This window comes from Lagenorhynchus albirostris, chromosome 13, assembly GCF_949774975.1.
Source record: "Lagenorhynchus albirostris chromosome 13, mLagAlb1.1, whole genome shotgun sequence".
Taxonomy (NCBI): Eukaryota; Metazoa; Chordata; class Mammalia; order Artiodactyla; family Delphinidae; genus Lagenorhynchus; species Lagenorhynchus albirostris.
This window is the reverse complement of record NC_083107.1, coordinates 30,959,206-30,986,166: the sequence shown is the minus strand read 5'-3', so window position 1 is coordinate 30,986,166 and position 26,961 is coordinate 30,959,206. Positions and strand designations below refer to the sequence as shown.

Genomic DNA, 26,961 nt, shown 5'->3' with positions numbered 1-26,961 from the left:
GTGAGGCAGCAATGGCCCCCTGCTTTATTTCCTCCCTTTCCCATTGCTCCCATTCTTTAGATGAAACATTCAGTGCCGTGGGCAGGGGATTAAATTAGATTAAATGGAAACAGAAATGAAGATGAGACATGCTAGCTAAGTATTACACAAATATATTTGAAAGCTAAGAATCCCTTTGCCCGTAGTTTGTGGACTGTGAGGGAATTTGAAAGACGGTGAGGGGAGAGCAGCCCCTGGAACACAGCGGCAGCCAGGCCGAGAGGATGCTGTTCATTGCAGAGGCTAATTCAGACCTTGAATCAAGAGTATCTGGGTTCCAGCCAAACGTCTTTCTCAGTAGGGGTGTCAATTGCCATTTTCAGTGGGACAGTTTTTCACCGTGAGGGACTGTAGGATGCTTAGCATTTCTGATCCTTCTTTTGTAAATGCCACTAGTCTTCCTAGTTGTTGTGATATCCAAGAAACAAAAGCCTCTACATTTATCTCTAAATGCCTTCCTGTGAGATGGTACCATCCTGGTTGAGAACCCCTGACTGAAAGAAAGCAGAGTAGATCAAGGCATGCCAGTGAAGCCAATTCCAAGCATGGTAGGACTACATCTGAGCAGGAAGAACATTTGTCTGGAGGAAGAACGAGGGAGTCTTCAATGATAAGAGGGCCAGTGAGAACTGCGGACCTTGGAAATGAATGTGCTAAACCAGTGGCTCTCAACCAGGGGCCAGATCAGATCCTCAGGGGCCTGGGGCAGGCGTGTATATTTTGGAAAAGCTTCCCAGGTGATGGTGATGTGCGTCTGTCCCTCCCACAATGAATCATGAAAGTGAACAGGAAGACAAGAAAAGCTGTCCCATAATGATGGCCTTGTTCCTCTCTCATGAGGATGTAGCTGAGGCAGTAGATGCCTGAGAACTGGATGCCAAGCAGAGTTCTTATTTTAGATGGTGGTAGGGGAAGCCCAACATGATACGGAGAGGAAGAGCCAAGGTCACAGATAGGCCATGCTTTGCCCTCTTTTGTTGGCGGGTCCTGCCGTGCGTGCAAACACATGGAGGCCGTGGTGTTTGCTAGGACAGTCCTTTGTTTCCTTTCTTTCAAGACTCCTGGCATGAAATGTGACCCAGTGCCTCATGGGAATGAACTGAGCTCAAGCACAGGGGGTAAGAGAGCTGACTTGGGAATCAGGCATCTCTGGCTTCAGATACCAGCTCAACCTTTCACCAAGCTGTACAACCTTGAGCAAATTATTTAGCCTTTCCGAACCTCAGTCTTCTCATTAATGAAACAGGCATTAAAATTTCTGCGTTGCAGAAGCGTCCTAAAGATTAAATAATATTAGATTAAAAGCTTTAATGAAGCATTTGATATGTGAGTGCCCAAGATGATGATAATGATGGTGGTTGTGGTGGGGACCGTAGTGGTGGTGGTGATGGTGATGGTGATGGTGTTATTGATGGTGGCAGTGATGACTACGATAGTAGAGCTGATGGTGATGGTATTGATGGTGTGATAGTAGTGGTGATGGTGATGGTGGTGATAGTGATGGTGGTGGTGATGGTGTTATTGATGGTGGTGGTGATGACTATGATAGTAGAGCTGATGGTGATGGTAGTGGTATTGATGGTGTGATGGTAGTGGTGAAGGTGGTGATATTGATGGTGGTGGTGATGGTGGCAGTAATGACTATGATGGTAGTGCTGATGGTGATGGTGGTGGTATTGATGGTGTAGTGGTGGTGGTGGTGGTAATGGTGGTAATTACCCCTAGGGAAAAAGGATGTTGTCCTCTAACAAAAGACACCTCCTTAGATTATAAGCAGGACTGCCTGGCTAGGGTAAGGAATACATCAATTCAATTCAGTATTTATCAAACTTTGCTAAATTTATCTTATTACAAAATGCCTATGACATGTCCCTGGCTCTCAAGGATTTCACAGTCTAGTAGAAGAAGCAAAGGGCTAGGAAAACAGACTTGGTGAAATAATGAATTTTGGTTGAGATAAGAGAGGCTTAGGAGACTTCCTGGAGAAGGTAACTTTGGATCCAGACCTTGAATGTTGAGCAGGATTTTGACAGGTGACAAAGTAAAACAAAAAAAAAATTGATGACAAAGGGGCCATACAAGAAAGCAAAGTGACACATCCTCTTTGTGATGTAAACATGACAGAGAGAGGGACAGGAAAAGAATCTGGAAAGAGTGGGTTTTTTCATATCAGCAGTAGGTTATGAGATTATGTCAGAGGATTGGGGAAAAAAGAACAAAAGAAATTGAGTACCTTTGTAGGGTGGAGGGTCAGGAGTTGATGAACCGTTGGCTGTGAGTGAATGGGAGAGGAAAGAGTTGCGAGGGAAAGGAGTAGGTTTCAGAAGGAAAAAGAGTTTGGTGTGGACGAATTGAGTCTGAACATGTGGGACATTTGGGTGAAGGTGTCGAGTAGGCAGTTGGATTTATACCCTGGGAACTGAAAATAAAGACTTGAGTGTTGTTAGCCCAAGGGTGGTAGTTGAAAATATGGAGGGATAATAAATAATATGGAGATAATATCAAGATAACATCAGGATTTAAAAATGTCAAGAAGAGGTGGAGTTTAATGAAGAAAATGGCCAGGGTCCAATTTAGAGGAATTGCCAACAGGAATGTCTGGGCCAAAGAAGAAACTCCACTAACCAGAGCCGAGAGAAGTTACCAGACAGTCGGAGGAGAAACAGCAAAGAACTCTTACCACTGAGGCAAGGAGAGAGAGAATTTCAGTGGAGGGTGACCAACTAGATGTTTTTCCCCTAAAATCCATCTCTATTCCTAGTCTTGGTAAACAGCATCACCATAAATCCAGCCACATAAGTCAAAGATCTGAGAGTCTTTCTTATACTCTAAGGCCTGACAATATCTGCTCCTACATCTCTGCCATTACCTTAGTTCAGGCCATTTGCTACCCAGTTCGCTGAAATGTTCTCTACATTGGTCTCTTTACCTCCTTTTTTTTTTTTTTTTTTTAACCTTTCCCCCTACCCTATACTCTTGACACTGGTACCAAATTGATCTTTTTAGAACACAGATTTTAATCTTGACATCATCTCCCCCAACCCTTCAACCTCTAAACACTTCCAAAGTTCTTTCAGTATAAAATGCATACTCCTTAGCGAGGTATCCAAGAGCCTATTGCTCCGGCCACTATGTTTCCCTTAGCTTCATCTCCTACCACACCCCACACCCTTGCAATGTCCAGCAAAACGTGCTGTGCAGTTCCCTGAACTAACCCATGCTCTTTCTTGCCTTTAGCTGTAATGCCCTTTAACACCATTTCCATCTTTATATGGGCGATGCCCTCTTATCCTTTGAGATGGTGACCGGCACTTGGTCCCCTCCCCTCACTAGCTGTGGGCTCCCTGTGGTACAAAATATTGAGAACAGTCATCTCTTTACATCTCATCTTTATTCAAAATCCATTCCTTGTTCAGGATCCCTCAACCCCATAACAACGCATATCACATGATAAGCAGCAGAGAGGTCCATTATCAAAAGATGGGGAAGAAAACCCTTAAGTGTGTGTCCTCTGAGGTCTCATTCAAGGGCCTTATCTTCTTTTCCTCAAACCCTGCTGCTCAACCATATACAGTTCATTCCTGTAGGAACCACCTAGAACAGGGCCTTCCCAATACCTTTTGGCAAAAGATTATGTTCAGAAGTATAGTCATCATTCCTTACATAAAAGATAATGCAAATACCAGGTTTATGGAAATTATATAACAAAGAAGAGGAAAATGAATTATCCTAACTGTAACTATACGCCAGTCACAATAATAAGCAATATAAGGTAAAAGGAAATACAAGATACCATTGGACAGCCATAATCTAACCATAAATAAATGAATGACCCAGTACATTCCTGGATTGTGCTTGTCCCAATATAATTATTATTTTTTAAGATTTATTTTTTATTTATTTATTTTTGGCTACATCGGGTCTTAGTTGCGGCACACGGGATCTTCGTTGAGGCATGTGGGATCTTTCGTTGTGGCGCGTAGGCTTCTCTCTAGTTGTGGCACGCAGGCTCCAGGGCGCATGGTCTCTGTAGTTTGTGGCACACGGACTCTCTAGTTGTGGCCCACGAGCTCTGTAGTTGTGGCTCACAGGCTTAGTAGCTCCATGGCATGTGGGATCTTAGTTCCCTGACCAGGGATCGAACCCAGTCCCCTGCATTGGAAGGTGTATTCTTTACCACTGGACCACAAGGGAAGTCCCCCAATGTAATTATTAGTGGCTTCCTAGTTTACTCTTGAAAGTGTTTCAGTTTGGATTTTAAATTATATGGTCATCCTGATTATTGACTGTCATAAAAGACACTATCAAAGGAACAAGAGGAGAGGGTTGAAAGCCAAATGGGTGAATCCCCTTGTACACCTTATCCCATTAAAATGGGCAACCAGTTGGGGACTCCTGATTCCATTCAGGTACCCCGATTTCCAGCTGTCCCTGGCATTCCCCACTCCCAAATTTCCATAACAGTTTGTGGAACTTCTCCAGTACTTCTCCCTAACTAAACATTTAACGCTATGAATTGGAATTGTGTCTTTCCTGACCCGTCCATGGGGAGGCAGTGTTGCTCATGTGTTAAGAGCACAGGTTTAAACACCAGGAAAGAGTCGTAGGAGAGTAATGTTTAGACTAAGAGCATAGACTCTAGGGTTAGAATTTGAATCCCAACCCTACCACTTACTAGCTGTGTGTCCTTAAGCAAGTCACTTAATCTCTTTGTGAACTCAGTTTCCTCACCTGTGACAAGGGAGCTAATAGTATTATCACATAGGGTTGTTGTTCTCAGAGCTGAGTCCTATGCACACGTAAGAAGGGCTCATTAAGTGCTAGCTATTATTATTAAATGGCAATGAATGTAAAGTGCTCGGCACAATGCCTGCTGCTTAGTAAGTACTCAATACATGTCGTGGTGTAATTACTAATCTTTATCGATCCTAAAGGACCTACCAGGCATTAAAAACCATTTTGCTGAATCAATACATATTCTCTGTTGTATTTATGCGTACTACAAATACACCCAGCAAGAAAGAACTGAGAAAGGGCCTATGCTTTAGCAGAAATAAAGGCACTGGTGACTTTTGGAAGTGCTGTTTCAGGGCACCATAAATGCAGACATTAAGATTTAATGAGCTGCAGGGCTTACTCTGAGATGAGAAAGGAAAGAAAGTTTGTTGATGACTTCTGAGAAAGAAGCTGGGCATGGACAGTTAGCTTCTCACTGCCTCTACCAACATCATCTAAAACTGCCCCATCTCCCAAAAGAGAAAGTCTTAAGGAGGCATCTGGGGTAAGCCTGCATCAGGTCCAACCACTGAGGACAGCAACACTGACATGCAATACACTTGTAAGAAATTACACTAGAAACAAAGCAGATGGGTTGAGCTTGAAGGAGGTCAGCTGGGGTCTACTTTCAACTCTGCTGCCAAGTTAAAAAAGAAGAATGTAGAAGACTATTATGGAGGAACCCCAAGAACAATCCCCAATCTGGAAGTGAGTTTGAAGTCAAGAGTGGGACATAAGGGGGAGGAGAGGCATCTCCGTAGAGCCCTGCTGCCCTTGTGCATTGACATCACACAGAGGCAGCTGTGCTGGACAGTTGAAGGGGAAACCAAGCCACTAAAGAGAGAGTGCGTGAACACCAGGCATCTTCGTGACAGTGATTCTGTCCAGCATTGCTGAATCCTCCCCGTAGATCTGGGCTTCCAGGGAAATGGCAGAGTTCTGTCTTTGATTATGTGGATGCAGCAGGGATCAGGAATGAGCACAGTGTGGAGTAGACACCAGGCCAAAAAACCCGACATATGGCAAGCTGGAATTGGCGTAACCGTGTCCAAAACAAACCCACAAACCTTGCAAGGATTAGGTTCCTTTGTGAGAAGTGATGAGGAGTTATTCCATTCCCTGCTCTCCCCTAATTGATGAAACAATAACGTAAGCTTACTTTAGCCTTTAAGATCAACTCCCTTCCCCCAGATTAAGTTCTTAGAGAAGTTTATAAGTGCGAAGACAATGCCATATATACATATATATATATATATATATATATATGTAGTATTGGGGAAGCAGATAGGAGACCCAGTTACACCTTCCCATATTGAAAAATGAAAATAGGGCCTACAAGATTTTACCAACTGAAAATAAGTGGTGAAAACAAAATTCCTGAGGTGGAAGAACATGTTTATGGAAAGAATTTTCAACAGCAAAAGAGGTCAGTTTTAGTACCATATGTGTTATGATTTTGGTGAAGTTAAATAATAAATTTGTGAAACAGGTGATAAAATATGAAAAGAGAAGAAAAGGGATCTAGAACAGTTAAAGAAATATAAAATATATGGGAAAGTGTAGTTATAAAGTCACCTCAGAAGCAGTAAAGAGCAGAACTGACAATGAAGAAAATAAAGGATGAAGGCATGTTTGAGAAATCCTCATACTTTGAATAGGAAATGAGTTATACAAAAGTGATGAGAGAGAAGATGATAAATAATGAATGACAAAAATAGATATCCAGGGCTTCCCTGGTGGCGCAGTGGTTGAGAGTCCGCCTGCCGATGCAGGGGACACGGGTTCGCGCCCCGGTCCGGGAAGATCCCACGTGCCGCAGAGCGGCTGGGCCCGTGAGCCATGGCCGCTGAGCCTGCACGTCCGGAGCCTGTGCTCCGCAGTGGGAGAGGCCACAACAGTGAGAGGCCCGCGTACCGCAAATAATAAATACATTAATTAATTTTTAAAAATAAAAAAAATACAAAAATAAAAAGATATCCAATATACCAGATAATTTGGGTTGCTAAAAAATAGTCCAGAAGAAACATTCAGAGATTTGATTGAAGAGAACTTTCCTGATTAAAAAACAAAAGCCTGAAAATGTAGACTGAATAGGCTTATCAAGTAATAATCAAAATTAATTAAAAGAGATGAATACTTAAACATTTCCTGGTGAAAATTTTTAATTTCAAACACAAAAGAAGAATTTTATGAATGGGAGAAGATACAGGTTACCTACAAAGGTTCTGCAACATTAAATGGCGGAGAACTTTGATGGATAAAGTTATGATCTAAAGTGTGACACCTGTCAATATGTCACTTACATGTGAAGAAAATAGAAAGACGTTTTCAAATATATATGGATTCTTCTAAAAAGGGGAGTAGGGATAATTTTCTTCAAGAAATTACCCAATGAGTGAATCAAGGCTTAAAAAAAGCTTTAAAATAGAATAGTGATTATATAAAAGAAGTTGCAATGACCATCAAAGCCATTTAAACAAATATATCTCATTAGTATTTTCAGTAAATTTTGAGATATTACATCAACAAATAAGAGCAGTCTGTCATGAGAAAGGAACAGCTGAAAATAAGAAACTTTTGGAGAGAAAATATGCTGTTTCTGAATATTCAAGTTCATTGGAAACAATGACCACCACACTGAATATTGCAGAAGTAAATTCAGCTCATCAGAAGACAGTTTAAGAAACTTTGTCCAGAACTCCAGCAGAAAGAATACAGAGATTAAAATTATGAGACAACAGATAAGTAATACAAAGGCTAGGAACATATATACATATATGTATATAGGTTAGGAACATATATATAAATATAAATTCTAGGAAAAGAGAACATAAGAGACGCAATAATAAAAGTTCATTTTCCTGAGCTGAAGAAAGAGTGAAGTCTTCAGATCTAGAGGACTTAACCAAATACTCAGCCTAATTAATATGTTTAAAGGATCCAAATGTACACAGTCTTAAATAAAAATTTAAAATATAAGAGTACACAGAAATGTCTACATTCTTCCAAAAAGGAAAATAATAGGCATCCCATCTCCCACAAAATAAAAAACCAAAACTCAGAGTGGCATTAGACTTTTTTTTTTTTTGGTCTACAACATTAAATGCTCAAAAAACCTCAGTAAAGTCTTGAGTGAAATGTGATATTTAAATTCCATAACTAGGTTTCCTAAGACATAAAAATTCAAAATATATACCACCCACATACCCTTATTGAAAAATCTCACTTGAAAATATTGACATCAAAATGGACAACGTATTAGAAATAAAGGATATGAAAAAGACATGGTGTACCAGAAACAGAAGTAATGGTCCCAGAAAAGTTAATAAGTCACAATACTGTTATCAGTGAGGTTACACAGCAAAATATAAAACTTAAAAAGTGGGGCTTCCCTGGTGCCGCAGTGGTTGAGAGTCCGCCTGCCGATTCAGGGGACACGGGTTCGTGCCCCCGTCCGGGAAGATTCCCACATGCCACGGAGCGGCTAGGTCCGTGAGCCATGGCCGCTGAGCCTGCGCGTCCGGAGCCTATGCTTCGCAACGGGAGAAGCCACAACGGTGAGAGGCCCGCGTACCGCCAAAAAATAATAATAAAATAAAATAAAACTTAATGGATTCTCGAAAGTGAAAGTAAATTTTTTTAAGCAGGATAGAAAAAAAATTCTCATATTACATTCATATATATCCCCCCAAAACTGTCATTTACTATATCGAACTCCCAAACTCCTCCTCTTCCTCCCAAGCCTACCTACTGGGTAGTAGGAGGGCTGCAAATCCTTAAATTTTGAACCAGAGTGATGATAAGAGTCCAATGTGGTGATTTTTTTTTTAATTTTTTTTTGCGTTACGCGGGCCTCTCACTGTTGTGGCCTCTCCCGTTGCGGAGCACAGGCTCCGGACGCGCAGACTCAGCGGCCATGGCTCACGGGCCCAGCCGCTCCGCGGCATGTGGGATCCTCCCAGACCGGGGCACGAACCCGTGTCCCCTGCATCGGCAGGCGGACTCTCAATCACTGCTCCACCAGGGAAGCCCCAATGTGGTGATTTTTAAAAATTCCTTTAGGTGAAATGTTCAGTCTTTGAGATTTTTCCCCTCCTCCCAACCTCCCCAGTAGAATCTCGACACTCAAGAGGGACTGATTTGCCCTTGGGGGTAGATCCTTTGGCTTTGGACCAAGTTGGTTTCATGGCAAGTCCTATCACATCTTCAAGGAAAAGAAAATTTCAATAAAGTTTAACTCTCCAGAAAATAGAAAAGATGAAGTTTCCCAATTTATTTTAAGAAGCTAGCATATATCTGATATCAATATCTACCAAAGATAACATGTATAAAACTTCAGACCAAATTTGAATAAAAACTTTAAATCTGAAATCAAATATCGTTAAAACAAAACTAAAAGTACAGTAAAAGAGTAAAAACTTATTCTAGGAATGCAGGAGTGCTTTTATATTTAGGAAATGTATTAAAATAGCACATTTATTTTGAATGCTGAAGATGAAAACCAAATTATTTTCTCAGTAGAATCTGAAAAGACATCTCTCTGAATACTTGTGTTCAAAGGATATAGAGGATATGAATAATAATTAATGGGATTGACTTAATAAATATATTTTGAACCCTATATCCCACAGAGAATAAACTTTCCTTTCAAATACCCATGAAATATTTATTAGGTAGCAAAGAATGCCTCCATATATATCCCAAGGCATAACTTTTCCAGTCCACATTCTCAGCAATAAATAACAGGAAATGAATAGTGAAAGTACACTAAAGCTTCAGCTACCAGGAAAAAAAATATAGATTTTTATATTATCTTGTCATGAGGAAGACTGAAAGAAAGTGACTGTCTAGGACAGAGGTTAGCAAACTATGGCCTGCAGCCTGGTTTTCTAAATAAAATTGTATTGTCATTTAGTTCATGTTCCGTCAATGGCTGCTTCTGTGCTACAACAGCAGAGTTGAGTAGTGGCCACAGAGACCATATGGCCCACAGAGCCTAAAATATTTACCATCTGGCCGTGTACAGAAAAAGTATGCTGACCCCTGATCTAAGAAAACATTTGCACCCCAATAGAAAATGGGCAAAGGATACGATGCCAGGGTCAGCTTCATGGGCATGGGACCTGCGTGGTCGCCCAGGGACCCGCACTTAGAAAGGTCCTGCCCTTAGTTTAATGCTCTGCTGTTGCCATCTTGAAATTCTTAATAATTTTTGAACAAGAGGCCCTGTGTTTTCATTTTGCACTGGATCCTACGCATTATGTGGCTGGTCCTAACTGATCCACCGTGTTTTAAAACAAAGAAAGACAAATAAATTGTAAATATGCAAAAAATCTGTGGCCTATTATTAAATACATTCAAATAAAAGCTATAATGAAAACTCTTCTTCATTTATGAAACTTACAGATATTTGAGAAAGAGCTAATCCTGAGTGTGGGTAAGAAAACCAGCACTTCATACTTTGCTCCCGGGAGTTTAATCATCATGACAGTGGGGAGTGAGTTAAAGTGGCCACCGTTCTCAGGGTAGAAAAAAACTTATGCTCACTATACTCGAGGGTAGAGGAAATAACTCGAAGCTGCTTTGCTTATCTTCAAAAGACCCTCCTGCTGGGTGCAGGTGTAGTGAGGAGAGGAGGCACCTTTCTTCCAAATGGGAAATCCTAGCCCAGTGCACGAATTTAAACACTCAGTAAATTTCAATCTTTTCAGTCTTGCCCTGCCCCCACTTCTCTCACTCCTATGGCTCTGTGTTTGAGGGGGGCTTATTGTGTCCTTGTGGCCTGCACGTGAAGGGGGCCTCTGAGTCTTCTGGCAGCCACAGTACCATCCCTTGTCTTGTCATGGTCACCTGGTGTTCATCCACCGATCGCATTGGTGGCTTTGACTGGTGGCCCTCCTTTATCACATCTTGGTGTGCGTTTCAATTATGGGAAATACCTTCTGGACAGCTAATCAGTTTTCTGTTCTCGTAACAACAGCAACAACAACAGTTTTGTGTTGACTTTGCACCAAAAGTACCAATACTTGATGTGAGAAAATGTCTTTAGGCTTTTCCTGGTGCGTGAGTGCGCGGGCGCGCGTTAGAAAAGGCAGATTGGTGGAGGTGAAAGGAGTACATGTTTTGCTCTAATATCTTTTTGATCCTTCACAAGAAAAATACAGTTTACATCTTAACACAGTGTATGTGCATTACTTACACATAGTTGACTAAACGTTTCACGTAGCATGACTTTCTGCTATGGTATGCTATATGTCTGATGTTTCTATTCTATTTCATTATTATTAACTGTTGGCAACATCCCACCAAACTGATTTCCCAAATCACTAATAGGTTGCATTCCACAGCTTGAAAGTCATTGTTGTCGTAGCCATCAGTGAGATGGACTAAAGGGGAAATTCCTCACACATCAGTACGGCGGGGCTGGGGTCTCCAGATGCAGACAGGAGCAGGGTGGGTAGCCCATCTACTCAAAGTACAGTGCTCAGTGGCTTGCTTGGGGTCTGCACTGGTATCTGACGAAATTGGAGTGGAGGCAAGCGTCGAGGTCAAGCTTTTTGAGCAGGAGGGAGGCTTGGCCATGACCCCAGTCAATCATAGGAGGACAAGGGCTGAAGGTCTGGGCTGGGTTTCGGGCTCCAGCCAGTTAGGGTGCAGGGGAGGCTAGGAGGAAGGAGAGAAGGGCCAAGGAAGAAGCGGGGAGTGGGATGGAGGTGAGGAGGGGGGATACAGATGAACATGGGGCCAGAACTAATTGCTGGTCCTGCTTAGTTGCACCTGAGGCTGCCATACCTTCCCAGGATTAGCTGGGGACCTGGGTGGGTCACTAAGGACGTGAATGACTTCAGCCGGGTGGGGCTAAGGAAAAGCAGGACCTGACAGTTTTATCATTTCCATGCTTACCGCGACTCTGCTCTTCCAGAATTAAAAGACTCCTGGGTGATGGCTCCAACTGCAAGCTCTTTTGTCCCCTTTCGTTTTCCCCTAACCCATGTGCAAAGGGTGAGGAGGGACAATTCTAACTCAGTTTGGCCCACTTGATTCTTTCTGACTGGTGGTATCTGTGGTTAGTGGAAAGAGCATGTGTTTTCTAAGGAACTTAACCACAGGGAGGTTTGGAAACTCACATAAACACAAAAGAATGTGTTTCAGAAACGAATCAAAATGAGACTCAGGGTTCTTACTTTGCTCTTACTCTTTGCATATCAAACCCTTGGAAATAACTGAGCAATAATCCGAGGGCCGCGCGAGGTTCCACGCAAAACCCCTCCCTGGGGACACACGGTGAATGCACTGTCACAAAAGGTATTGACTTCTTATCATGTTCCAGATGCTGGAGAGGGCGTAGAAAAACAAAACTAGCTGAGGAACTCTGGAGCTGCTCCAGCTGTCACCTTCTCATGGGACTGGTGGCTTTGCCTCCTGATGGTCTGGGGAGCCCTTCTCAAAGCCGAGTCGGGAGGTGGTGTGAAGAGGGGTTGACTCCGATTTTGAGTGGACCCGGGTGTATTGAGTGAATCTTTAAGCAAAGAACTCTGTAGGGCTGTAATGAAGCAGAATTCCTGGGAGGCTACTTGAATACCAAATTTGTCTGAGATTTATACTTGTGGAACCAAGGCATGAAATACCAAGAAAAGCCTGAATCCTGCACACCATCTTGATACCCAGTTGGCCCATGGAAATCTTCAGGGGCTAGAACTGCATTTGAGTTAGGATTTAATTGAGTCAAATATCTGGGACATTTCACATCCACTGACTTCTAAAACATGGATATTTCAACTCTCTGACTATAGTTAGTCAGCAATTGTGTGTTAAAAGCAATTTTAAAAACAAAACAAGACAAAACAACCCACAGCAGAGTTCAGTGGAATCTTTCCCAGTAATACTTATATTTGGACTAGGAAGGAGTTTTTATTTCCACCCTGGGGCTTTGGTAACAATGGCTGGGTGAGCCATTACGAAAGAGAACATTGGGGCTCCATAGCTGGGATTTTAAGATCAGTAATTCTTAAATAGGTTGGCATGATACATGAGATATTTTACACATTATAAGGTGGAGAGAAGCTGCCACTTCCCCACCCAACACCCTACTTCTCCTGGCTATGACCAGGAGTTCACTTAGGTCCTCAGGGTTGAAAAGAAGCCAAGGTCTGAACATGGACACACCATCCTGGGTTGATTATTCTGGGAGTAGCTACTAGATCAGATTCCAAACCAGAAAATCAGTTTACAAGGCAAAGTGTGGGTAGGACACTCACGTTTTAACAGAAAGTCCAAACAAAATTAAAGACCCAGCATATCTATCCCCATTGAGAGAAGGGCAGGAGTCTGGTTCAAGTCTTAGTGGGTAGTTTCCAGATCCCCCATGGATGAAGTAGTTAAGAGTTCAGAGTTAGGAGTCCATCTGTGGTCAATGGGTGGTGGTGAGGCAGGGGAGAGGACCATGGCACAAGTCAGGCAAAACCCTTGCTCCTGGGGACATCCAACATGCTCACCTCCATGCTAAAACCAGAAACAGCTGCCATGGGACTCTTTCCTTCTCTAAGAGGTGATCTGATCTTGGGGTAGGACAGAACGTGCATGTGTAGGTTAAGAAGCTCAGTCATGAGGACTAAAGGATTCCAAGGTGCAGGTCTACATAACCCCGTATTCCTCTGCCACTTTCATAGCTGAGGCCCCTTGGGGTCCCATGGTAACCCAAGAGAAGACGAAACCAGTTTTGTTCCCAGAATCTTAGAAGGTTATGTTTACCCTCAGTGCTTGAGGGAATAAGCTAAGTCCATCTCAAGCATGTCACAAAGAGGGTATATTTTGGTCCAGGCTTATATAATTGTGTAAAGAATGGTCATGTGTAAATATGAAACAACAAACCTCAACAGTAACAGGACAATTATCAGTAGAGCTGGGATGGGAGAAGCAAACCTGTCAATATCTCCTTCCCTCTCATTTTATCTTAAGGGCCTCATTTTATTTTCTTCCTGAGAAAAGAGAGCACCTGTCAATCGGCAAGAAAGTGTTCCAGATAGCTTTAGACTTTTCTTAACACTCCAGGATATTTCTTGGACCTTTCCCTATATCTAGCATCAAGAAATCAGATGAATACTAATATTGTCTGAATTTTACATGTCAGTCAGACAGAAGAATAGTGAAAATGAAATGTTTTAAGGCAAAAGAAAATGTAAATTAACATTGGGTGACCCATTTTAATAAGTAAAGGAACGCAAATGATTTGTGGCCAATCCTTGAAAACAAAGAAATAAACTCAAAAAGGATTTACTCAAAACCCCTGCTCCTTTAGCAGACAGCCAAAAACAGACCCCCAATTCTAGTTCAAGTCCCTGTTTCACCTATACTTTGCCTCCCCTCCCAGTTTAATTCCCACACTACAGGACTTCTCTACCAATGAGAAAATCAAACATGGAATAGAGGAGCTGTGGGGATTCCTCCCTAATCATAGGTGTCTTACCCTACCCCTCAGGACCCAAAATTTCAGATAGTACTTGTTTGGGTGATATGGGCCAAAACACAGAATTGTATTTCAGAAGTGGGCACAGACAATCCGTGTTCAAGGAAATCTCTTGCTTCCAGTGGAAAGGAGTTGTAGAATTATAACTGGAGTAGCAGTCACACAGTGCCTCGTCTGAAGCACCTATACAGCATTGGGCCAGATCTGCCAGACCCTCACTAGGATCGCCAGCCAGAGCATCTACCCCATAGCTGAAGAAGAGGAGCCAGGACCAGTCTTTGAGATTTGAAATATACAACGGAAGCTTGTCCAGGAGGATGGCTGGGATTCTAATAAAAGGCTTCCCAAAGCTTTAAAAGCGCAGGGCTGGGATATGCTGTTCTGGTGAGCTCTGGGGAGACCCCCAGCTCGCATTAAGCCCAGACATCTACTGTTGATGATTAGGTAGGCCTGTTCACCAAGGAGCTGTGCTCTAGACTCCTTGACTCATCTGGGAAGGTTCCTCAGGTTCACATAGGATCACAGGAATTGGCTGGAGCCGTCTGAGCCTCAGGCCCAGGCTGTTCATCCAGACGAGACCGGAAGAGGTGCTGTCCAGCTGGCAAAAGATCAGGAGACATCCATGAGCAATAGAGACGTCTCCCCACGCTCTTCTTTCCTTCCATCCAACAAACAGGTAGATCCTGGAGAGGCAAATATCCTTAAGACCCTCACAAGGGGAGCTGGAAAAAAAAGTGATTGCAACCCAGTATCAGAGGATGGTGACTGAGAGATGTACACGGTGCCCTGAGAGCCTGGGGCAGGAGCAACGAGCCCCATCTGTGTTGGTCAAAGGCAACAGGCAGAGACCAAGTTGCGTCTTACAGAATGAGTAGGAGTTTGCCAGTGTGGACATTGTGTGTCCCAAGCAGATGGAATGTATAAAGGCTGAGAAACTGGAATAGAAAAGTTTATTGGAAAAGTTTTATTTTTTATAAAAGGGCCCCTGCCCCCCTCTCTCCCTGATCCATTTCCCCAACTCCCCAACTCCTCAGCCCTCTATCCTGTGGGCTTTATGCTGCTGCCCCCTGAAACTGCTTGCTCTTCCCCAAACAATTGTTTAAAAAAGCATTTCTATATTTATCAGAAGAGCTGAATGTTTTTTCAAATGCTGACTTACCATCCTTCAGGGGATTGCCTGTTCTGAACCTTTGTCTATTTTTCTATAGTTTGCCTTATTAATATTTACTTGTACCACCTATTTACATATCCTGGACAGTAATCTTTTGCCTTTTTTATTTGTTGCAGACATCTTCTCTCACTCCTTTTTTTTTTTTTTAATTTTTGTTTTATTTGGCTGTGTCGAGTCTTCGTTGCGGCATGCAGGATCTTTCATTGTGGCCGCGCGGGCTTCTCTCTAGTGGCAGTGCCCTAGAGAGTCTCAGTTGCCCCGCGGCATGTGGGATGTTAGTTCCCCCATGAGGGATCAAACCCACGTCCCCTGTACTGGAAGGCAGATTCTTAACCACTGGGCCACCAGGGAAGTCCCTCTCACTCTCTTCTTGTCTTTGTTTATGGTATCTTTTGTCACCCAGAATTTTAGACCCTTCAGATAGTCAAAATTATTCTTTTCTTAAAAAACAATTCCTACTTTTTGTATCTGGTTGAAGAAACCCTTCACTAACAGGATGACATAAAAATCTCCTTCTATAATTCACTCAATGGATTGAAAGTTGTGTTTTTGCCATTAGGTTTTAATACATCCAGGGTGACATTTGGTATGAGATAGTGATCTGATTGGTTGTTTCCAACTACAAATCCCTTGTTACAGCATCCCTTATGGAAGGGTTCATTCTCCCTCCCCAGTTTGAGGCACCACTTTCACTGTATAGAGAGACCTCACATACATCAAGGTGTGGATTTCACTCCATTCCTTCTGCTGTTCTGTATCATACACATAGGGCCACTATATGTGATAGGGCAAACTTTCCAACTTTGTTCTTTTTCATTATTGCCTTGATTACTTTTAGAACTGTAGTCTTCATTTCATTTTTGGAGTCCGTTTTTGAGTTTAACAAAACTTCCTTTCAGAATTTTTCCTAGAATTGAAGTTATAGATTAACTTGAGGAACATGAGATATCCTTATGATATGGAATCTTTCAGCACATGACCATAACATATTGTATCACTTCTGCTCAGGTCAGACAGACATATCATTTCTGGATATGGGGCAGAAGAAAATAAATTTTCCTCATAGAGATGGAATACACTCAACCAGAATGAGAATTCCTAAAGATATTGCATCCTGAAAAGGAAGGCCTAAAATCTACTTTGCCCAAATTCATCTTAAATATCTATAAAGTAGTCTGAAACAAAGACAAAATAATAATAACTCTCTAGAAGTTAAAATTAAGATAAATGAGTGCATAAAAAATAAAAGTAATCTGAAAACAGTGGAAAATGTTTGCAGTACAAAATGTCAGAGTCAAAGGAGCAAACTCTAACCTCAAGAATTATTAGAATGACAGGCAGAAATGCAAGGCTCAGCTGAAACAGATCCTTAAGTAAAAGGAAAGAACATCAAAGCTACAAAAGAGTGGGTTAGAATAGAAAAACCTACTATGAAGTCAATGCAACAGATTGAAGTATGAGCACTAGGAAAAGTACTTAGAAGCTGAACTGAAGCAGTAGTAAGTCGTATCAGTGAAACAGAAGTCAACCTTGGGAAATAAAGAAGCCCCCTTCCAAATCTAAAATGCTATGATCCCATCTGTCTTAAAGAAAGTTTCACTCTTTTTTCAGTAAATTTTCCCCCTTTTTATTAAAGAAAGGCTATATCATTTTTCTTCTTTTATTTATTAGTATGACTAGTTACAATTAGATATCCTTAAATGTTGAACTATCAATACATTCCTGAAATAAATACCAATTAATTAATTAGTATTCTTTTGGATTCCTGCTGGATTCATTTTGCTAATATTTTATTTACAGATTTTTGGATCTATATTTACCAATGAATTTGGATTCTTCTTTTTTGAGGAGGGGGATTTGTTTATCTTTGTCTATTTGGGCATCTAGTTTGTGCTAATTTCATTTAAATGAATTGGAATCATTTTTCTTCTGTAATCAAAGCAATCATTTAAAGAGCACAAAAATAACTGTTTCTTAAAGATTTGAAACTAAACTGTGAATCTGGTTGGGCCCAGGGTTTTTTGTTTTGTTTTGTTTTGTTTTTAGCGTATGAGTGTGTGGAATGGGGTGGGAAGGAGTGAAGGAAGTTCTTTACCAAAATTTCTCAGAATTCTAACATAAAGCATCCTTTTAAATAATTTCCAAAGTTATGGAAATTTCAGATAATAAGCCCAGTTAGAAGATAGGTCAAAAGTAAAGTGATAGACTATATGACACAAGGTAAAGACAAATGAACACCTGATTAAGTCACATCTGTTTTATTTTCCTAGATCAGGAAGTGTGCTGCACCACTGGAATGAAATCTATTACTTCGTGGAACAGTTGGCTCATAAATTCATCAGGTGAGAAACATAATGAGTAGTTCTCTGTCATGAGTACAACCAGCATGTTTGCTCTTCTACTAATTACTGACCACTTTGGGGATGCTTTTTGACAAAGGTAGACTCTCAGATCTTATAACGGAGACTTGACTTTGTTTTCATCTTTGCCACATATTAGAATAACTTTTGGCTTCGTGTTTTCAAGAGGACCCTGATTAGGTTATAAGACCAACATTTTAACTTTCTCCCTCTCTTGTCAAATAATATCCTTCTAGAAGGATCATTAACATTTTCTTTCACGGTGCATCATGCTGGGGCAATTGGCTCATTCTGGCTGGACCCATGTGTAGAGGCTGCAGGGTGTAAGGTAACCAACTCATCCCAGTTTGCCCAGGACTTTCCTGGTTTTAGCACTGAAAGTTTCACATCTTGGGAACTCTCCTCAGTCCTGGGCAAACCGCCATGGTTGGCCAGCCTGGCTATATGCCTTATCAGGTAGAATCCTCTGAGCATTCTTGACACCACTTTCCAAGGGAGGACAATGCAGTTTTGAACATTGTCACTATACACATTGCAGGGGCCTTGGAGGTCCTACTTTCCAATAAGTATAGACACCCACTAGTAAAAGAAAGGAGGTCATTTCACCCTCCTTGTGTGCAACCTCCAAAGGACAACACAACTGTGATAGCATTAACGGATGTGCTTGAAGCCAGTTGTCAAGGTCTTTGGTGAAATTGTTCTGATCATTGTAAATTTGAAAGCAGCTCCAACCCTGCTTGATGGTCTCTGTAGAGTCTTCCAGCTGATGTGAGTAACCATATACTTCCTCTTTGAATATGTTTTTTTTTTTTTAATCTCAGAAGACAAGTTGTCCTCTGAGACCAGGGTCATGACAGATGTGTTCCCTGCAAATTCACTCACTGGTCTCAACATGTACCCACCACTTGATTGGAGGGAGGGGGTTAAGAGGTGTCCTCTCCGTTATGCCATAAATTGGAAACTACAGCAGGAAGCATCTACACCCAGATGAACGGAGAAAACAGAGGCTGGGAGGAGACAGGCGGGAAAAGTAGAGGAAAAGAAGAGAAGCAAATACGTGGATGGTATTAAAAGCAAAGTTAAGAGAATTGTACAAGCTTAGAACTGAAAGGAACAACTTCCCAAGCTATCCTCCGAGGCATTCACTAACCCCCAACTTGAATAGCTCTGGTGAGAAACTGTTGCCTTTTGAGGCAAACAACCCAATAGTTGCATAATTCCAGTTTCCATAGGAGTCTTTTTTGTCATTGACCCATAATGTCCTTTCCTACACTCTCATCCATCTGGAGTGATACAAAACAAATCTGCCTCCAGACACTTGAGAGTATCTGCTATGTCTGTCTTTCCTCTAATGGTTTTCTGTTCCCTCTAAAGCAGAGGAGTCTCCTGGAAAAGGCTTTGAAGTTAGGCAGATGTGGATTTTCATCCAAGTTCCATTGGGCAACCACAGCAATTTACTTACCTTGGTTGAACCCTAGTTTGCATGTGAAAATTTTATGAGAAAACGTGTGCAAAGCAATTAGCCCAGCACCTGGCTAAGTATGCAAAGCAACTAGCCCAGCACCTGGCTAAGAGTGAGCACGTGACACTTCTCTTCCCCAGTTCCTTCAGAAACTCCAGACACTTTGCTATTTTAGATTCAAAGACATTAGAGGTAGGAGTTGGGGGAACTAAGTCAGTCCTCCTCGTTTTATAAACAAAGCAACTAAGGACCAGAGCAGTTGACATGGCTTCATCTAGACGACGAGGCACTTTCCTTTAATTGTCTCCTCTGGCCCTCTTTGGCTCTGGACCCTCCTCAAAGCGTGGCACCAAGACACTACTGCCACGCAAACTCCAAGAGGAGGGTCTGTCTTTTGTTGCCTGCTTCAGCCCCAGGGCCGATAGTAGTGCCTGACGCACGATACCTGCTCAATCAGTAATATAACTTTTCACCTTTTTCTTGAAGCCCCCAACCTGAACCTCACACCCATCACTCTCAGCAAAGAACTTCACCTCCTATTTCACCAAGAGCCCAGAGAACAGCAAGCAAGGGATTACCTCCTATTCCAATCCTCCTCTTAAAAGATGGATGCATGCCCTTCCCATCGTCTCTGAGATTCAAGCATCCCTCCTATTTAAAGCCCGTCCTTCCATTTTAGTCCATTTTATCCCATTGTCTCCAGTATCCCCCAGGTCTTTGTTTCTCTCTTGTATTTTTCTCTACCTTTCCTCTGGCTCCATTTCCGCTATCAATAGACATAACCTCATCTGAAAAAAAACCAATGAATTTCCTGATCATGTCTTCCTATAGATGCTACCTTAATTCTTTACTAGTTTCTCACTCAAATATCTTTAAAGACTCACCATCTCCATATCCTTACTTCTCATTCATTCCTTAACCCACTCCCACCTGGCCTTCATCCGCACCCTCGACCTGCTTGCTCTCACCAAATTCCCTAAGTGATGCCCTAGAGGACAGATCCATTGAGAGCCATGCAGTGCTTGTTCTGCTGGATAGAGGAGTTTCATTGGATTCAGATTTATCTCTCCTTAAAATTCTCTCCTCTGCTGGCTTCTGGCTCTCCTTTCATCCCCTGCCCGGAGCCAGGCCTTTAAATGTTGCTTTTGGTTCTGGTTTGGCTCCCTTCCCTTCTCCCTGCTGATACTCTGAACAATTTTACTCACATCAGTATGCTGAGAACTCCCAAATTATGTCTGCAGCCCAGATTCATATACCAATTACCCCTTGGAGACCTACATTTCCTGCATTTCAAATTCATTCTTTCCAGAGCTTAACTCTATATAAGGGAGGCAGTATAACATAGTGGTTAAGAGCCCAAGTTCTAGAATCAGAATGCTTGGTTTTAAGCCCTAGGTCTACCACTCTCCCACTGTGTGACTTTGGGAAAATTATTTTATCTTTCAGGATTTCAATTTCCTTTCATGGAAAGTAGGAATAATAATAGTAATGATCTCATAAAGTTGTTACAAGTTTAATGAAATAATACATGCAGATCACTTACAGTAGTGCTTGGCACATAGCAAGTACTTGAAAGGGTTGGCCATTATTACATTATCATGATAATTATGATTTTTATTATCATTTCTGATGTGGTGTCCTCCTGGCCCAGCACTAGTGAGGTAGTAAAAGGCAGCATGTTGCCATGGACAGGGAACCCAGGTCTTTTTCAAAAGGCCAATTTCAATTCACCAGGTGTTGCTTGGGCTCCTACCAAGTATTACACATCATGCTAAAGGTTTTCCGAAGGTGCATCAGACATACGGTAATGGATGTAGACTTTATCTTGGATGCATTAGGAGCCATTGGAGGTTTGATAGCAGATGAATGACAAGATCTGATTTATATTAGGAAATTATATTAGATCTGATTTATTTTAGGAAAATAATCCTGGAAGCAGTGTGAGGAATGAATTGGAGCAAGGAATGATGATAGGCAAGGTCACCAGTTAGGAAACAATGACTATTGTCAGGAAAAGGGGGAAGGTTTGGGGAAACATTTTAGGAAGTGGGAAATATAAGATTTGGGGCCAGGTCAGGTATGGGAGGTTACTGCATCATGAAGAACTAGGTTGATGCTACGAAGGGTGAACCATCTGGCTACTTAGAGAGAGCCCCAAAGGATGGCATTCCAGTGGTGAATCCACTGTAGTCTGACAGTCTATCTTGCAGACCGAAAAACATGTTTGTCCTCAGCTGAGAGGTGATCTATCTCTCAGAGTGTGGATTTCACATTGGAAAAGCTCCCAAGTACTGCCATATAAAAACCATGCCGATGTATTCATTAATCATGAGAAGTTTAACTACCAAGTAGAATAGATAGTCTTGTGACCCATCAGCACATGCTTTCCTTATAGGGTAATCTCCTTGGGAAGCCAAATAGAAATTAGAAGTTGATGGTGATCCTACTTTCAGAATAAAATGAACTGTATAATCTTAATGGCATCAAGCTGCCATTGCCTGAGACACCCTGGTCAGTAGAGGATACACCAGACTGCAGTGGAGGCACTATCAAATGTTGTCCGTTGGGATCCTGATTTGTATAGACAGCATGCAAACCAGTCTTCTAGGGGCACACTTCAGACAGAGCAGAGGAAAGTGATGAATCTTAGCTTTCTTACTTGCGACCCACACTCACTGAGTGGTGGTCAAATCAGAAGCAGCCTCCAGGAGGACAAAGTGGGTCTTCTCTTTGGTCCACAGCTTCAAGTCAGCTGCTGGCTGACTACTTGCAACACCAGCTGTGAAGGTGCCCTTTGGGTTGAAGGTTGGCAGCTCTGGCAGCTGTAATATAAAGAGAAGAAGAGGGGGGAAGCCTGGAAGGAAATGGCATTCCACAGTCTCTCTTTCTGCCCTAATAGAATTGCTTTTCCTTTCCAGTCCACAGCTAAGAATGTCCTTTATTGTCTTCTCTACTCAAGGAACAACCCTAATGAAGCTAACAGAAGACAGGTAAGGACGCTCCCCACCCCTATCATTACAAACCCCATCTTTTCTTGAGTAGTTTGGTATTTGTGCCCCACTGCCAGTTTTGACCTGGCAGTGATTTTAATTGAATTGTTCTCTCCTTTGACTTATGCCTTGAACTTTGCGCATTGACCCGTCTGTTAATTTACTCTGCGATGACTTTGATAGAATTTCCTTGTGTCAGTGAAATTTTATAAATGACTAAATCACGTTAAGGTAAATCTTACCTTTGATTGGTGACTCAGTCTGCTAACTTGGAGCAAGGTGTTAGCAAACCAAATTCTTGAGGGAATATATTTTCTTTTATTTAAATTAGATTTATTTTGTGGATTAAGTGTTCAAAGATATAATAAGTGTGCTATGAGAGAAGGAAGAACTTGAAATATTATCATCCATAATGACTAAGGCAGCGAATAGAAAGGGAGGGTTTACGGCGCTACAAAATTAAAAGAAATTTGAATCAGGTATGGGAAAATGTTGTTGACAGAAAAGGATTAGTTAGACCTAGCTTAACAAAAACATTAGTTGGGGTTTTACCACTTGCAGATGAAAATTAGCAGTAACAGAGACACGTCATTTATTCACGGCTAGGATGGTATATTGGAGATGACACTTTTCCTGCGTTAATGATGCTTTGTCCACTTTTTAAAAAGTGGTGTGGTCCACAAGAGAGAGGCCCCAGGGCGGGGCACACGTGGGACTATGGGCCGACTTACGTGGACATGTTGGGGAAAGGAAGGGAAGAACGGCAAGTACAGGGAGGGCAGGAAGACTTTATTCTGTGCGATTCTTCTAGAAATGAGAATAGGGCTAACAGGATGGAGTAAGGTTTTCTGGAATTGGCACTCACACAGCACATCTGAGCTAGTCCCCATTTTTTCCATGTCTTTGTTCCCCATCTGTAACAAAAAAAAAGCACTCTGTACCGTATGGAAGTTTTCAAATCCTGTTACTCCTTCAGCAGTATCTGTTATATGCATGCATGCCATTTGAGATGCACTGAAACCCCATTTAAAAACAAGGGTTTCTTATTCCTTATTAACAGAAGGAGAATCTGATGCCTTGTCATGTTCCTAAGGATACAAGCAGCATCTACTCTAGATGGAGGCTGCACATTCTCTCCACTCCACCTGCTGTTAAACAGAGACTCATGAAGCCCAAGAAGCCCGTGTGATTTCCCTTCAGTATTGGCCAAGGATTTTTTTTTTAAGATCCTCTATACACACATTTATTTGCTACTGAAAGTTGAAACAGAACATCAAAAATTTTTTTTACAATTCAACACGCTGTTCTAACAGTGCTCTGGCCAAGCCACCCGATGTTTTCTTTACATTCCCTCCACACAAGTTAATTTGTTTCAAATTCTTGATATTGGATTTCTTCTTACAGTGGACTTCAGACTCATAAAACAGGCAGTACCTGAGACCTATTAGTGCTTCTTTGTGTCAAATCAGAGTGGAACTAAAGTATATTCAAGTCGTTCAAATGCAAGCTACATAGATTCCTTAGAAGTGACCTGCATTAAGGTAGAAAAGAGATGCAAGAAAAAAGACATCACAGAACTTATAATACAGGTTATCAAAATATTGGTACACGATCTTTTCCAAGCTGCTTCATAATGATCCTAAAATCACGAGCAAGAAAAATTTGTACAAGAAGAAGGTTTATGGCCCATCCAACTGTGTGTCATAATTTCTGTAATATTTATTGTCGTAATTTTCTCATAATTATCCTCATAAGGGTCTCTATGAAACAGGCAATAACAACAGCTATATCTAAATCTTTTCACTCTTGATCGAGTCTCAACGTCCTTCTACCGTGGTTCTCTTTGAGAGTCAGACAGAGGAAGTCTGGCTATTTTTAATATATTGAATCATCCTTTCCATCCTTTCTCTCTGAGCAGTTAACAATGTCCTCACCCCTCTCCTATAAGGTCAAGGATTTTAAGAAGCTCTGAGACAATGTCTCTAGCCTATGGACTATATGCAAGACTCCTAATCTCTCTCAGTCTTCATATATGATAATATCTGAGTCATAATTTGCAGAGATGTCTTTTCTTCAGAGAAAACTCCTCTGTCACCCATTCTTCACATCCTCCTACAACCCAAGGCTGCGTTGTGCTGCTTCATGCTGATTCCACTCGCTCTGCACCTAAGAGTTTGGCAAGAGACCAAGTTCACACATCCCCTGTGGATATGTTGTGTGCCACTGCTCACAGCCTCTGGGAAGTTGGAGGGGTGGAGGGAAGTCACAGATTTATAAACACTAGTAGAACATCGAGTCTTTCAGACCCATTTTGGTTATGCTAGCTCAAATTAGTCATCTGAATCCTACTTTGAATCTAGTTTTTTGTACCTTAACTTCACTACTCCTAGTATCCCATGCCAAGGAGAAGACTGGGATTGGAATCTCTACTTTGCTGGAAGCAGCATTTAATAATTAAGAGATGAATTTGCATCAAACAACAGCCAGAAATACCTTGCTAAAGGCTGAATGATTTGGGATGAGCAGATGCAAACTATGATATATAGAATGGATAAACAACAAGGTCCTACTGTATAGCACAGGGAACTATGTTCAATATACTGTGATAAACCATAATGGAAAAGAATATGAAAAGCATGTGTGTATATATATATGTGTATAAGGCTGAATGAGTTTCATGTGGTGACTGCTTGACCTAATCTGTGGGTCAGCTGGCAAAGCATGACCATGGTTCACTGACCCATCCCCAACCTTGTCAGCCTGTGGAAAGACGCAGGCAAGCCAGCTCTCTCTAAAATAGTTTCTCATGAGATTGGTGTAAAGAATTAGACTTTCAGAACTTCCAGCCTGCTACTGTTTCTGAAATATATGACTTTCAGTGGTTTAGTTGGTCACAGGAATTTTTATATTTTTTTCTGTGTCTCATTTGATCTTCATAATATCCCTATAAGACAGTAAAAGATGCATTATTTTACCTATGTAGTAACTGAGGAGACTTACAGAATTTTTAAACTCTCGTTCAAAAACAAGACATGAATTAGCAGAGACTCTCATTTCAACAAGAGCAAAAGGTTTGGGGTATATCAAAAGTACATTTGCATTCAGTTCTCGGGATCAGATCCACACAGGGGAAACCATGGGAAGGTTGAAGAAACAGAATGGAAAATAATTACGTTGTGTTGAGATGTAGTAGAGGAATTACAATTAGACTAATGATACCTCTGCCATTTGTGTCTTTTAAATGCTAAGCACTTTACATAGCATTTATTTATTCCCGTATAACCATTATTACTTCAATTTCTAATGTGGTCTTTGTGGTCATTTGATTTATTGTTTCATACGTAAAGTGTCATTTTTCATTAACTGCTGTCAAGATTTTTTTCTCTCTCTTTAGTTCTCAGCAGTTTGATTATCATGTGTCTGGCACACGTTTGTTTGTTTGTTTTTCTGTTTGTTTTTTGAGTTTATCCTCTTTTGGCTTTGCTGAGCTTCTTGAATCTAGAAATTTATGTCTTTCACCAAATTGTGTGGATCTGTGGCCATTACTTTTCAAATAATTTTTTCTGCACTGATCATTTTCCCCTCTCCTTCTGAGACCCCAGTGACACACATGTTAGACCTTTTGATGTTATTCCACATGTCCCTGAAGTTCTGTTCAATTTTTCTTTTGCAGTTTTCTTTCTGTTCTTTATACCAGATCGTTTCTATCGTTCTGTCTTCATGTTAACTGACTCTTTTCCTCTGTCATCTCCGTTCTGCTGTTTAGCTCATCTACTGAATTTCTTATTATAGATATTGTGTTTTTCAGTCCTAAAATATCTACTTGGTTCTTTTTAAAATTTTTATTTCTCTGCCGAGAACGTCTATCCTTCCATTTAATTCAAGTGTGTTACCTTTACCTCATAGATTATAGTAGTTATAACTCCTAGTATATAATAACTTCAGTTATTATAACTGATAATTCCAATAGCTCAGGCTTGGCATCTTAATTGTCTGCTCTCCTGAGAATGGGTCACATTTTCTAGGTGATTTGTATGTCAAGCAAATCTAGATCATATTCTACAAGTTTTTAATATCATGTTGTTGAGAGTCTGAGTCGTATTCAAATCCTATAGAGAATGTTGGTCTGTTTGCTTGTTTGCTTTAGTAGGCAATCACCCTGGCTAGGTTCAGATCACAGGTTCTATCTTGTCTTCTGTGGTTTTGATTTTGGTTCAGTTTTCAAAGTCTTTGCTAAGCTGCTTTGGGTGTCTCCTGCATGTATGCAGTTCAGAGATGAGCCTGGGAGTTCTACAGCTTCATACACAGAAGTAGAGGGATCCCCTTCACCAGCTCTCTCCTCTCCAGGGTTCCCCACACACGGATTTTCTCAGAGGCCCCTGTCCTCCAAGTCTTCTAGCAAGAAAAATGGGGTTTCTCTTGGAGTTTTGGTCACCACATTGCTGCATGCAGTTCTGTACTGAGGCCACCCCTGGGGCAAAGCCAGGAGTCATAAGAGACAAATAGAAATGGGATTTCCTCCACATTCTTTGAACCACAGGGGCCGCTTTTCCCAAGGGCCAGAAATATGGTGGCTTTCTTAGCTTTTAGGCGACATCCCAGGCTACTGCCATGTGACTGAGGCCCACCCTCAGATTAAAGCCACGAGGGAAATGAAGAAAAAAAAATTGGAATTCATCCTTGTATGGGTTATTTCT

General features: G+C 41.5%; 1 protein-coding gene across 1 annotated transcript in view; it reads left to right on the top strand.

Moving 5' to 3' along the window:
* The window catches only part of ANTXR1 (ANTXR cell adhesion molecule 1), a 245,349-nt gene that overhangs the window by 8,745 nt on the left and 209,643 nt on the right, over positions 1-26,961 (top strand). Inside the window, exons 2-3 of the mRNA XM_060168937.1 lie at positions 17,723-17,794; positions 22,193-22,264. Of these exons, the coding sequence (XP_060024920.1) occupies positions 17,723-17,794; positions 22,193-22,264 (144 nt within the window). The remainder of the gene's footprint in view (positions 1-17,722; positions 17,795-22,192; positions 22,265-26,961) is intronic.